We start from the raw sequence: 14,113 nt of genomic DNA, 5'->3' as shown, positions 1-14,113 counted from the left end.
GAAACTGTCTGAGCCCTGATGGTGTCAGCTCATGCTCCTCATGATGTACTCAATTATTTAATCCCTCTCGTAGCATCTACAACGATGCAGAGTAGTGGATGACGCATAAAGGGGATGTGAGACGGTGCGGTCATGGATTTCCATGTGGCTCTCAGAACAAGGACCCCTTACTCACAAATACACTAGACATTGTTGTATGTTCTTTTACAGCCCATTAACCTTTTTAGCTCTCGGAAATGAATGGTTAAATGTATTCTTTTGTTTCCTGCTTGTTCCTTACTTTTCCATTTTTCCTTGCAGCCCTTGTGATAGGCCGCGTGTTATTGAGTCTCTGCGAGGAACGGAAGTTATTGATATTGCCGCAGGAGGGGCACACAGTGCTTGTATCACAGCATCTGGAGAACTGTACACGTGGGGTAAAGGGAGATATGGACGCCTGGGGCACGGCGACAGTGAGGATCAGCTGAAGCCTAAGTTGGTGAGTTTCTGTTACCACTACGAAGGTCTTATACCAACGTTGGCCTCCTGGTGCATGTTTATTTCCTTTTTCTTTTTTAAAGGCTTTATTACTCTGTCGCCTCATTGGGGGACACAGGACCATGGGTGTTATGCTGCTGTCCACTAGGAGGCGACACTATGCATAATCTGAAAAAGATTAACTGTGGCTCCTCCTGTGCAGTATACACCCCTGGACGGCATCAGCCTTCTCCAGTTTTTGCTTAGTGTCGCAAAGGAGGCACACCTAAAGATTTTTACTCCGTTTTACTCCGTTTCCCGTTTTTTCGACGGGATTACAGATGAAGAAAAGAGGGTCTCCTGTGAGACCCCCGGCATGGCTCCTTCCTCAGCCCCCTATTATGGGGTGCCCAGTTGAAGTTGAGATGGCTATTCCCCATGCTGCTCCTTCCCCAACCCCTCGGGTGTTGGTTCGAAGTCGAGACCCCCCTCCTTCCCCAATTCCTTGTGGTTTCTGGGTTGAGGTCGAGGCGAGGATAAAGGCCCCTGATGGTGACAACAGCACACTCCCTATCCCCCTCTGGGGGTATTAGGTTGAGACACCTCAGGTAGGGCCTGTACAGGCAGCATCCTACAGCTCCCAGCAATGGGCCAGCATACTGCGCCTGCATCCAGGGACCCCAGCCCAGCTGCGGGCTCCTGTTGGGGCCGGGGGGAGTGCAGGCAGGCATGGCACACACAGACACAGGGCTCTCAGCGTCCCTGTCTCTGCGGCAGCACCAGCTCTCTACTGCCTCAGGGGGACCCCTCACCGGGCTCCCCCTTCCGCTTATAGCCCCACCGCCATCCTGCCTTCAAATCCGGAGGGGTCCGGTTCAGATCCGACCCCCTCCCGGACTTTCGCGCCGGCCTGGAGCCCTTCTGGGCCTCAGGCATCTAATTTAGGCCCCGGCTTCGGCCTAGCTGAAGCAGCAGCTTCCTCTCCGCCCCCGGCCCGCCCCCCGCATGACAAATATGACACTCTACAGTGTCATACAAGGGGCGGATCGAGACAGAAAGAGCGGGGTTTTTTATAGCCTTGCCGCCTTTTTCCAGCTCTCCGCCCCCTTCTCCTCTTCTCTCCTCTGTCTCTGCAGCCATTTTCGGCTGCAGATTAACCCTGCATCTCCCGGTCTGCAGGACCAGGACCAGGCAGCCAGTCTCCGGGGGGCACAAGACTGTGGATCTTCGGCACTGGACCTCGGGGCAAACTGGTGGGGTAAGATCACAGCTGGGTTATTTTTACTCAGCTGTGAATCCATATTACCTATAAGACTCCCCTGTAGGTTCTCTACCCCTGTAAGGTCCATCTGCTGGCAGCACCTCTGCACTTTGTGCACTATGCAGGGCTCAAGGTCCAAGAGAACCAGGCAGATCTGCTATTATGCATTCTGCACAGCCTGCGGGACCGCTCTCCCCAGTAGTAGCACGTACCCACATTGTCAGAACTGTATACAACCTAATGTGTCACTCGGTGTCTAATGCCACGCCGGAATGGCTATCAGTTCTCGCAATCTATGACGCAGTCTATAGATAACCTAACTTCCACATTGCTTCAGGCTCTGCAGCGTCATGCCCCGGCTATGACCGTTTCCCAACAACGGGAGAGCTTGACTCAGGAACAAGATGACCCTGGCACATCCACATCTAGGTCAGGACGCAAGCGGATCCATGGATCAGGTCCATCTGCGTCATCCCATAGCACACGGTCATCCCCCTCTAGGGAGAGACACCGTAGCTCCAGGTCATCTAGACCGTCCCATTCCAGGGACAGACAATGACCCCCCTGACGAAGGATTAATATCCGAAACGCGCGTTGGGGCGCGTTCGCATGAGGACATAGCTGACCCTGCCGACCTGGGTTATTCAGGTATTGTGTGCTCCCCATTCATTAGATAAGAGCAAAAATCACGATTTGTGACTGCTATGCTCTCCTAATTATTTGCGGATTTTTTCGCCTCTTTGACCTAATAGAGAGTCGGCAGTAAATGGTGGTGTCCATTATAGATACCCTATTGTGCACCACCTTTACCGTGTAGTTTATACTGCAACGTGACATTATTTATTGTTTTTTACACTGTATAGGCAATCAGACCAGATTAATCACGTTTTTGTTTGTTTATTTAATATATTGCACATGTAAAATATTTTGCACATTTGCACTTTAGGATTTCACATTGTGTGACAATTTTATTCATATATAACTATGTTGTAATTTTGATATATCTTGGCACGTTGCACTTTGTCTATGCAGTTTTTGATATATCTCTACACGGACTGGTTTTTGATTTTAGTATATACTAGTAGGGAGCCACACCCTTGATTCATGTGTACCTTGCTGGGGTCAGCTGTGATTTCCATTTATATATATGTCTTTTTAGCTATTAATTTTGTTTTTTCATTGTTCTTGTGCGCACTTTTTATGTAAATTTTAATATACATTAATTCGCCACTATATTTAATAAAGGCGTTTTTCTATATAACTTTTGTCTGGTGTTATATCTTACTTTTATCCATATATTGGCTTTGGTTGTACCTACCTCTGGTTAGGTGGTTTTTCCACTACTTTCTCCACAGTGCATCGGTCACTTTTATAGAAATTATTTACATAAAGTATTGCCTATATTGGCTCACGTACACTTATATGTATATATAGTACCATTGCACACTGTGGATTTATCTAATCAGGGACAGACAATGCAGATCTCCGCAATCCTCAGAGAAGGCCTCCTCCCCAGCCCAGCAGGGGACGCCTCAGTGATACACAGGATTCGGAAGGCATCGCGACTCTGACTCGGACAGAGAAACGGAGGGGTCCCTGATCCCAATCCCTCCTAGCAATACAGCGCTAGTTGAGGACATATCGTCCATCCATCGGGTGCTGGACATTTCTGATCCGCCACCAGAGGTCCCAGAACATAAGATTTCCTTTGAAGGACCTCTGAAGCCGCCTAAGCTCTTCTCTAACCACCAGAGTTTAAGGCGATCCTTAAAAAAAAATTATCTGGGGGCGAGGTGCTCCTTCCCACAGAAGGACACCAAGGAATGGACAGATCCACCTGAAGTGGATTAAAAGTCTCCAGGCTAGCAGCACAGACTCTCCTTTCACTGCCAGATAGCTCAACCCTCAGGGACGCAGCAGACCGGCAGGTAGAACGCATGGCTCGTTCAATTTTCGAGACAGCGGGGGCACCCATGGCTCCCGCGTTCGCCTCAGCTTGGGCTGCCAAGGCCAGCCTGACCTGGGCAAAGAATTTACAAGCCTTCCAAGCATCCGCTCCTGAACTGTCGGACCAAGCGGTTCAAATTGCAATTGTAGCAGATTCCATGCTCCATGCAGCTCTGGTTTCAGCAAGGGGAGTCGCGGGGATAGCATCAAACGCCATCACGATTCGGCGTACCCTCTGGCTGCGGGAATGGAAAGCGGACGCAGCCTCAAAGGAGTCCCTCACGCACCTCCCCTACCTCAGCGGGAGTCTTTTTTTCGGTGAACAGTTGGACACTATGATATCCAACGCCACAGGGGGTAAGAGTACTTCTCTTCCCCAACTGAAACCTAAACGCACTTACAAGAAGCGTAACCAAACTCGATTCCGATCCTTTCGGAATTCCTCCGGCTGGTCCGTCTCATGTCCGGTACAAAATCGTAACCGTTCCCCACGCAGGGACAACTCACGATCGACGCAAAGGTCGGACAAGACCTGGCAGTCAAAAGCAGGCCAGTCTAAGCCCAGAGGAGGAAGATCCCAGACTTCTCCTCCTCATGACTCACGGACTCCGGAAAACACCACACCTGTAGGCGGCCGATTTTTTGCAAAACCGCCAGCCAAGGCTCGACCCTACCACCAAGCGGTCTCCTCGCTTTGTTAATCAGGAGTCATTGTACCGGTACCCACGACCAACCGCTTCCGAGGGTTCTACTCCAATCTGTCGTAGTTCCCAAGAAAGGAGGCAGCGTACGGCCCATACTAGACCTAAAACAGCTAATATGTACGGGTCCGTCACTTCCGCATGGAGTCCCTTCGGTTCATCTTGCGTCCATGGAGAAGGGAGAATATCTCGCCTCCATAGACATACGTGCAATATACCCATTGCACCTGCCCATCAGAGTTTTTCTCAGGTTCGCAATAGGCCAGGACCACTACCAATTCGTGGCTCTCCCCTTTGGACTCGCCACGGCTCCCAGAGTCTTCATCAAGGTCATGGCAGCAACCACGGACGTCCTGCATTCCAGAGGCATAGTAGTCGTTCCATACCTGGACGACCTACTCATCAAGGCTCCCACCTTAAAGGAATGCGAGCTCAGCGTCTCAATCACAACCGATACTCTCAGTCGCATGGGCTGGTTAATCAACCTACAAAGTCATCACCAACCCTGAGTCAGTCCCTGACTTTCCTGGGAATGTTATTCAACACTTCCAGGGGTCTAGTGCTCCTTCCCAAGGATAAGGCACTGGCCCTCCGACTAGCAGATGAAGAAAGAGGGTCTCCTGTGAGACTCCCGGCATGGCTCCTTCCTCGACCCCCTATTATGGGGTGCCCAGTTGAAGTTGAGATGGCTATTCCCCATGCTGCTCCTTCCCCAGTCCCTCGGGTGCTGGTTCGAAGTCGAGACTCCCCCCCCCCTCCCCAATTCCTTTTGGTTTCTGGGTTGAGGTCGAGGCGGGGATAAAGGCCCCTGAAGGTGACAATAGCACCTTCCCTATCCCCCTCTGGGGGTATTAGGTTGAGACACCTCAGGTAGGGCCTGTACAGGCAGCATCCTACACCTCCAAGCAATGGGCCAGCACACTGCGCCTGCATCCAGGGACCCCAGCCCAGCTGTGGGCTCCTGTTGGGCAAATGGTCCTCAGCGGAAGCGTCCATGCCCATCAACATCCTGGAGATTCGTGCCATCCTTCTGGCATTGAGGGCTTTCCATCACTTACTGGCAGCCTCTTACACCAGGATACAGTCGGACAATGCCACGACTGTGGCATATGTGACTCATCAAGGGGGGACCCGCAGTACCCAAGCGATGAGGGAAGTGTCACATATCCTCCGCTGGGCGGAGGACACAGGGTCGGTCCTTTCGGCGGTCCACGTTCGGGTGTGGACAACTGGGAAGCAGACTTTCTCAGCCGACAAGGAATAGACTCAGGAGAGTGGTCTCTCCATTCCGAAATTTTTCAACAGATCTGTCTCCGCTGGGGGACCCCGGATGTGGACCTAATGGCATCCCATTTCAATGCCAAGGTCTCCAACTTCATTGCCAGAACACACGATCCGCGGTCGCTCGGAGCAGACGCTCTGGTTCAGGACTGGACTCAGTTCCAGCTTCTGTATATTGTTCCACCTCTCCCCCTGATATCCAGAGGGTGAGGAAGATCAAACAAGAGGGAGTTTCAACCACCCTCATTGCACCGGACTGGCCCAGACGCACATGGTACGCCGACATCGTACAACTCACAGCAGACGCCCCCTGGCGTCTCCCCGACCGCCACGATCTTCTATCCCAAGGGCCGTTCTACCACCAGAACTCAAGGGCTCTCAACTTGATGGCATGGCCCTTGAGACCTGGGTTCTAACCCAGGCAGGGTTCTCGACAGAGGTCATTGCAATCATGATCAGAGCACGGAAATCAGCCTCTGCCAAGATTTATTACCGTACCTGGAAAGTTTTCTTTACCTGGTGCGAATATCGTGGCCAGGTTCCACTCCCTTATTCCCTACCCAAAGTTCTTGGTTTTCTCCAAGCGGGTCTGGAGGCCAGTCTGTCATTGGGCTCGCCTAAAAGCCAGGTGTCAGCCCTCCCAGTGCTTTTTCCAAAGCGCATTGCTACCAGGCCGCAAGTAAGGCCTTTCCTTCAGGGGGTTTCCCGATTGGCTCCCCCCTACAGACGACCACTAGAAACGTGGGACCTCAACCTGGTCCTGACAGCATTGCAGGAACCACCTTCGAACCCCTTAAGGAGGTCCCGCTCCGCCTTCTTTCCCAGAAGGTGGTTTTTTTCCTGGTGGCACTCACCTCGCTACGCAAGGTGTCTGAACCGACAGCACTCTCATGCAGACGGCCTTTCCTGGTTTTTTCACCAGGCCAAGGTAGTTCTTCGTACGGTCCCATCCTTCCTTCCGAAGGTTGTGTCAGACTTCCACCTCCATGAGGAAATTTCACTACCATCCCTTTGTCCGGTTCCGGTTCATACAGTGGAGAAGGCTCTGCATACGCTTGTCCTTTTCAGGCCTTTTGCGTATATACGTGTCTAGGACTGCGTCCTTCCGGAGGTCTGATTCTCCTTTCCTCCTTCCGGAAGGCGGCCACAAGGGTAGGCCAGCTTCCAAAAGCTACTCTTGCCAGGTGGATCAAATCCACCATACAAGAGGCGTACCGCCTTAAGAATCCTCCTCTTCCAGCCGGTATTACGGCACACTCTACACGGGCGGTAGGGGCCTCCTGGGCCATTCGGCACCAGGCTTCGGCACAACAAGTGTGTAAGGCGGCCACTTGGACTAGCTTACACACATTTACCAAACACTACAGGGTTCATACCCAGTCCTCAGCGAGCCTGGGTAGATGTGTCCTGCAGGTGGCGGTGCCCTAAGTGTACGGGCCTGTCTGCACAATATTCGTCCATTGCTTCCCACCCAGGGACTGCTTTAGGACGTCCCATGGTCCTGTGTCCCCCAATGAGGCGACAGAGTAAAGGAGATTTTTGTGTACTCACCGTAAAATCTCTTTCTCTTAGCCTCTAATTGGGGGACACAGCTCCCACCCTGTTGCCCTTTCCGGGCTGTTGTAACTGTTGAGTTCTCATATTGTTTCTTGAGCTCGTGCATAGTTGCCTTCTTACAGGCATAATTATGTTATTCATGTTACGTTCCTCCTACTGCTTTGGCACAAAACTGGAGAAGGCTGATGCCGTCCAGGGGTGTATACTGCACAGGAGGAGCCACAGTTAATCTTTTTCAGATTATGCATCGTGTCGCCTCCTAGTGGACAGCAGCATAACACCCATGGTCCTGTGTCCCCCAATTAGAGGCTAAGAGAAAGAGATTTTACGGTGAGTACACAAAAATCTCCTTTTTCCTTTTTAACACATTACAAACAGTAGCAACCATTATAATGAGACAAGTAATGTAATAAATCTCATCAATGATTATGTTCATTGGAATCTCTCCATAAAAAGATGGAAGGCCATTTGAATACTTCGAGATCTGAATATACCAACGTGAAGAACATACTTCTGACTGTAGATCAATATTGTGAACAGCATAGAATCGGGTCACCGTGTCTTTTCTATCATGTATGACCACACATCTTATAAATGCCTGAAACCTCCTATACTGTTAGTGAGCAGTCTGAATGCTGCCTACTGGGAGCATTATTGGTTACTACATACTGGGAGCACTGACCTAAAGGTACCGTCACACTCAGCAACTTTGCAACGAGAACGACAACAATCCGTGACGTTGCAGCGTCCTGGATAGCGATCTCGTTGTGTTTAACACGCAGCAGCGATCTGGATCCCGCTGTGATATCGCTGGTCGGAGCTAGAAGTCCAGAACTTTATTTCGTCGCCAGGTCGGCGTGTATCGTCATGTTTGACATCAAAAGCAATGACGCCAGCAACGAGCATAGGGGGCGTCGCAGCGTCTCCTTCTAGCCAGTCGGTACACTCCGGCTGTTTGACATGGAGCTAACAACCAGCGAGAACGAGAAGTGAGTCGCCGTTACGTCACTGGATCGCTCCTGCATCGTTCTGGAGTTGCTGTGTTTGACGTCTCTACAGCGACCTAAACAGCGACGCTCCAGCGATCTAGTTTAGGTCGGCTCGTTGTCTATATCGCCGCAGCGTCGCTGAGTATGACGGTACCTTTACTGGTTTGTTGAAAGAATACATTACAATGAAGATTTTCAGCTCCTCCAGCTGTGAAGCTTTTGTGGTTGCTCCCCAGGTGGAGGCCCTACAAGGTTACCGTGTGATTGACATTGCCTGTGGCAGCGGAGATGCACAAACTCTCTGCCTGACCGACGATGACACAGTCTGGTCTTGGGGCGATGGAGATTACGGAAAACTTGGCCGAGGCGGCAGTGATGGTTGCAAAGTGCCTATGAAAGTAAGTAAAGTGGATAAAACTTTCTAAACGTTGCTTGTTAGCCATTGTAAAATAACGCTGAAAGGGTTAAAATGCAGTTGTTAGTAGTAAACTTTCCTATTGGCAAGTGAAAATGGGAAAATGCAGCTGAACTTGAGTGGATTGTTCCTGTTATTGGGATCATACAACAATTGGGTCTCCATAAAATGGTAGATTTGGCTATTTACTGACAGATCAATGATGAAAGCTTGATAAGGCTGGAGAAGGAGACGCGCGTTCAAACTTACAGGATTTGTGCTTTTTAAATATTCTGCTTGTGTTATTTTACTCTTCAGATTGATTCTCTGACCGGACTTGGAGTTACCAAAGTGGAGTGTGGTTCTCAGTTCTCTGTGGCTCTGACAAAGTCTGGCGCTGTCTATACTTGGTACGTAGTTCCCCTCCCTTTATTTTATTCCCCCTTTCATAGTTTCTTGTTCTATATGACATTAATATTAAAATAGCCATACTCTGCTGGTCTCTAAAAGCATGCCAGCTACATTTTGCTCTCGCCCTAAAAAAAAAAAAGAAAGTAATGCCGGCAAGACAAACCCTACTCTACCTCCTTTGAGGGGCAAATACTCCAAAGCAGTTAGCTGTAGATACGTGTATGGCTTGGCAAATATTCGTAGCCGTTTTGCTAAACTCGTGTAGGATCACATGTTGATGATGTACAGGAGTAGGGATTTATATAAAGATCTGCACAATGTGGAGAGGAGGGAACCATCTACTGTCTCAGGGAGGGCAGAGGAAACCGGCTGTAGAAAAGAAGCAATGCTCATAACTAGAGAATATGTGCAGGATAGAAGTTGTGATAATTGAGGTGATGAAGATAGCAGCACCCTGCATTGTGGACGGGCCTTATATCCAGTCCATATTACTGGGGGAGACACGAGAAAAATCTGACACTTGGATCAAGCTGCACACTGAATTTCTAGGCGGTTGTAAATGAATGAAAAAAGATGAAGATTTCAGACTGAAACTTTAATGCTATTTTATTAACTAAAGATAAACACAAACATGCGTAAAAGTTGTTTTTTTTTCCATGTCAAAGGTGTCCATAGCCTTTAAATTAAAGTGTGAGTATCACATGATGGTGGAATTGATTTTTCAGCTGTCAATTTTCATATACAGGGGAAAAGGTGACTATCATCGTCTAGGTCATGGATCGGATGATCATGTGCGAAGGCCGCGGCAGGTGCAGGGACTTCAGGGGAAGAAAGTTATTGCCATTGCCACAGGGTCACTGCATTGTGTCTGCTGCACAGAGGACGGTAAGCGACGTATGGTTCTTTCTTACATGCACAATTTCTTGTTTTTCATCCTGCTTGCTGGGCACGGGAAGGTGGGGGATTTCAGATTAAAATGAGTTTGTCTTTGGAGCTAGAGTTTATAGCCTATCTCACGGTGGAAATAGCCGGCATTTATTACTTCTTCCCTCAGGACACTGTGGGTTTATTGGTTCCTGAGCTTTCTAATATTTTGTCATGGCTTCTGTCTCCATATAATCTCCGCGCTGCTGCTTGTAATCTGACCAGGCGATCTAATCTACGTAGTTTGTTTACTCCTGTTGCTGTTTCCATTTCAATTTACAGCCAGCAATTGTATCCTTATTCCTTGCACGCTGAAGAGATCGGTGCTTACATTGCCTGTTCAATTCATCCGTATGGACCGTAAATCATAAAAGTATCTATTGTTGTGGCCATATATATTAAAAAATGTCTGGAGCAGTGGAGAGTGAGTCGTGTAAACTGTATACGTACAGTGCCTTGCGAAAGTATTCGGCCCCCGGGAACTTTTCAACCTTTTCCCACATGTCATTCTTCAAACATAAAGATACCAAACGTAAATTTTTGGTGAAGAATCAACAAGAAGTGTAGCACAATTGTGAAGTTGAATGAAATTTATTGCTTATTTTAAATTTTTGTGGAAATTCAAAAACTGAAAAGTGGGGCGTGCAATATTATTCGTCCCCTTTACTTTCAGTGCAGCAAACTCACTCCAGACGTTCATTGTGGATCTCTGAATGATCCAATGTTGTCCTAAATGCCTAATGATGATAAATATAATCCACCTGTGTGTAATCAAGTCTCCGTATAAATGCACCTGCTCTGTGATAGTCTCAGGGTTTTGTTTGAAGCACAGAGAGCATCATGAAGACCAAGGAACACAACAGGCAGGTCCGTGATACTGTTGTGGAGACGTTTAAAGCTGGATTTGGATCCAAAATGATTTCCAAAACTTTAAACATCCCAGGGAGCACTGTGCAAGCGATAAGATTGAAATGGAAGGAGGATCATACCACTGCAAATCTACCAAGACCCAGCCGTCCCTCTAAACTTTCATCTCAAACAAGGAGAAGACTGATCTGAGATGCAGCCAAGAGGCCCATGATCACTCTGGATGAACTGCAGAGATCTTCAGCTGAGGTGGGACAGTCTGTCCATAGGACTACAATCAGTCATACACTGCATAAATCTTGCCTTTATGGAAAAGTGACAAGAAGAAAGCCATTCCTCAAAGATATCCATAAAACGTGTCTTTTAAAGCTTGCAACAATCCACCTGGTGGACACACCAAACATGTGGAAGAAGGTGCTCTGGTCAGAGGAAACCAAAATCGAACTTTTTGGCAACAATGCCAAACGATATATTTGGTGTAAAGGCAACACAGCTCATCACCCTGAACACACCATCCCCACTGTCAAACAAGGTGGTGGCAGCATCATGGGTTGGGCCTGCTTTTCTTCAGCAGGGACAGGGAAGATGATTAAAATTGATGGGAAGGTGGATAGAGCCAAATACAGGACCACTCTTGAAGAAAACCTGTTGGAGTCTGCAAAAGACCTGAGACTGGGACGGAGATTTGTCTTCCAACAAGGCAATGATCCCAAACATAAAGCAAAATCTACAATGGAATAGTTCTCAAATAAACGTATCCAGGTGTTAGAATGACCAAGTCAAAGTCCAGACCTCAATCCAATCGAGAATCTGTGGAAAGAGCTGAAAACTGCTGTTCACAAACGATCTTTATCAAACCTCACTGAGCTCGAGCTGTTTGCCAAGGAAGAATGGGCAAGAAATTCAGTCTCTCGATGTACAAAACTGATAGAGACATTCCCCAAGAGACTTGCAGCTGTAATCGCAGCAAAAGGTGGCGCAACAAAGTATTAAGTTAAAGGGGTTGAATAATATTGCACGCCCCACTTTTCAGTTTTTGAATTTCCACAAAAATTTTAAATAACCAATAAAATTTCGTTCAACTTCACAATTGTGTTCCACTTGTTGTTGATTCTTCACCAAAAATTTACATTTGGTATCTTTATGTTTGAAGCATGATATGTGGGAAAAGGTTGAAAAGTTCCTTGGGCTGAATACTTTCGCAAGGCACTGTATTATGCGTGTAGTTGCATCAATGGGTAGGCACACATATAATCTTATAGAAATGTCCACAGGATATGCCAAAAATGTAGGATGGGCATGGATCCCACCTATAGAAAACATACCTATAGCCACAACTGGGTCCTCTACATTGTCGACTATTTCCGTGACTCTTTACAGAAGTGAATGGAGACAGCCATGTACAAGTGCCACTACCGGGTTACCTCTCCATTCATTCTTCACCTTGTTCCACCAGGCTGGACAGTGGTCAGGAGACGTATTGTATTGTAGTAGTAGGTAAACCATGATTGGGTTAGCCATGCTTTGTCTCTCAAATGCGATTAATGACCCTAAAGTACCACCCTGACCCCATTGCTACAGATGACCATAAGAGTTGATTGTATAAGTATTTCATTCCTTGAAGAAAGTCCCATTTTGATGTTGCATTTTCTGGCCCCTGTCTTGGATGCCGGGCAAGCTACTGGCATGCTGATAAGGAAAGTGCAGAGCTGCTGACTGTAAAGGAATAATTGAATTAGCTTGGGTCTAAGCTGAAGCCAAAGCAATGACCCCTGTCTTCTGGCAGCTTTCAGCAGAGTTCCTGTTTTGTAGTGACATCTTCACTCCCCCATCTTCCTTTTCGCTTCCACCATCCAGGCAGTAGCCATCAGCTTACATTGGGAAAGGGATGGGCTTGGTGTTACATGGCAGACACTCAGTCTGTCACTGCTACCTATAAGGTCATCAGGGACACCGTTCCATTTGGGCTGCTCTGCTTCATTTCTTTTTCACGTTTTTCACTCTCGGACCCCCTTCACCAATCCTCCAATGAGACGCATGATCTGTCTTACGTGAACACTCACCATAACTTGCTGAGGAGCATCTTGGCTCATGGACTGAATGCCCTTTCTTTTCTGTTTCAATAAATGTTATTTTTATAGTTATGACAAATCACCCACGGCGAAATTCTTTAAAACCTGGGCCTGTTCCTAGAAATTCCTGGAATATATTCAGATACCTCCTTGACTTGCCTGGCAAACATATGTGACACTGTTGTCCCAGCTGTGTACCACGCACGGCACGATTTGACAAACATCCATGCCAGTAGGGCATTTCTCTAGCAATGAATTCCTTCATAATTAATACATCTTCTACATTTTGCTATAAAATCCTTTCACTTTTTTTTCCTGTTTGACCAAGCTTAATATAAATCCATCATTCCTTCCATGTTCCTTTTTTCTTTTTCCAACAAGCTTGAATACAAAGTTCATTTCAGAAGTAGAATTTCTATCATAGCATGATGTACAATAACAAATTATATAGTGGTACCGTGTATCAACATAGCATGTTGATAGCCACTATTGTACTATTACTACCTGGACAACCCCTTTTTTAAAGGAACTAGTCTCCCTCTCAAAATAATTAAAAAAAAAATCTTCATCAGTGCAGATATAATGTTGGTCTGCCAAGGTTTGCGTGGATTTCTATCTCTTCACTGGGGAACCATGGTGTATGCTGCTGCCACTAGGAGGCTGACACTATGCACATAAAAAGTTAGCTCCTCCAGAGTTTGCCAAGGTTTGCCTGGCTTTATGCCACGTGAGCCCTGTAGCCAATCGGCAGCTGCAGTTGGGCTGCTGAGCTCTTACTTCCCCCTGATGAGTGTTGGTCAAATAGAAGAATTTTAAGGAGCCAAATAATGGCCATTGATTGGTTGCAGGGTTGACATGGCATAACTATGTCAAGCGAACCCCAGGCAGAATCGGATTGGGAGATGTGTTTTTTAATCTTATAAGGGGGACGACTTTTAAGAATAAGGGGTTGTTCAGGTAGTGGATGCCCGCTTTTTAACTTTTATTTCGCAAAAAAACTCTTCTGTGGGACTGCTGAAATTATTTGAGCCCTCAGTCCCAAAGACACTGAATGGAGTGAAGATCAAGAATGTGCCTCTCCGCTCCATTCAAGGGAGAGTCTTGTTCTTGGATTACCAGAGGTCCCAGCTATCAGACCCCAAGTAATCCAGCAAATTCTGCCTTATTCTATGAATAAGGAATAACTTTCAATTTGGTGAATTAACCCTTTAATATTTGCGTTCATACCCACAATTTAGAAGCAACTGTTGTCA

The 14,113-nt window shown here is 47.4% G+C and overlaps 1 protein-coding gene across 5 annotated transcripts in view; it reads left to right on the top strand.

The window, feature by feature from the left end:
- HERC2 (HECT and RLD domain containing E3 ubiquitin protein ligase 2) overlaps positions 1 to 14,113 on the top strand; it is a 262,965-nt gene that overhangs the window by 233,711 nt on the left and 15,141 nt on the right. For all 5 annotated transcript variants that reach the window (XM_077296925.1, XM_077296926.1, XM_077296923.1 and 2 more), the window contains exons 80-83: positions 301 to 478; positions 8,429 to 8,590; positions 8,905 to 8,996; positions 9,743 to 9,882. In XM_077296925.1, the coding sequence (XP_077153040.1) occupies positions 301 to 478; positions 8,429 to 8,590; positions 8,905 to 8,996; positions 9,743 to 9,882 (572 nt within the window). The remainder of the gene's footprint in view (positions 1 to 300; positions 479 to 8,428; positions 8,591 to 8,904; positions 8,997 to 9,742; positions 9,883 to 14,113) is intronic.

The sequence above is a fragment of the Ranitomeya variabilis genome, chromosome 3 (genome assembly GCF_051348905.1).
Source record: "Ranitomeya variabilis isolate aRanVar5 chromosome 3, aRanVar5.hap1, whole genome shotgun sequence".
NCBI classification, from domain to species: domain Eukaryota; kingdom Metazoa; phylum Chordata; class Amphibia; order Anura; family Dendrobatidae; genus Ranitomeya; species Ranitomeya variabilis.
Note: the sequence above shows the minus strand (reverse complement) of the source record. Positions and strands in the feature narration are given on the sequence as shown.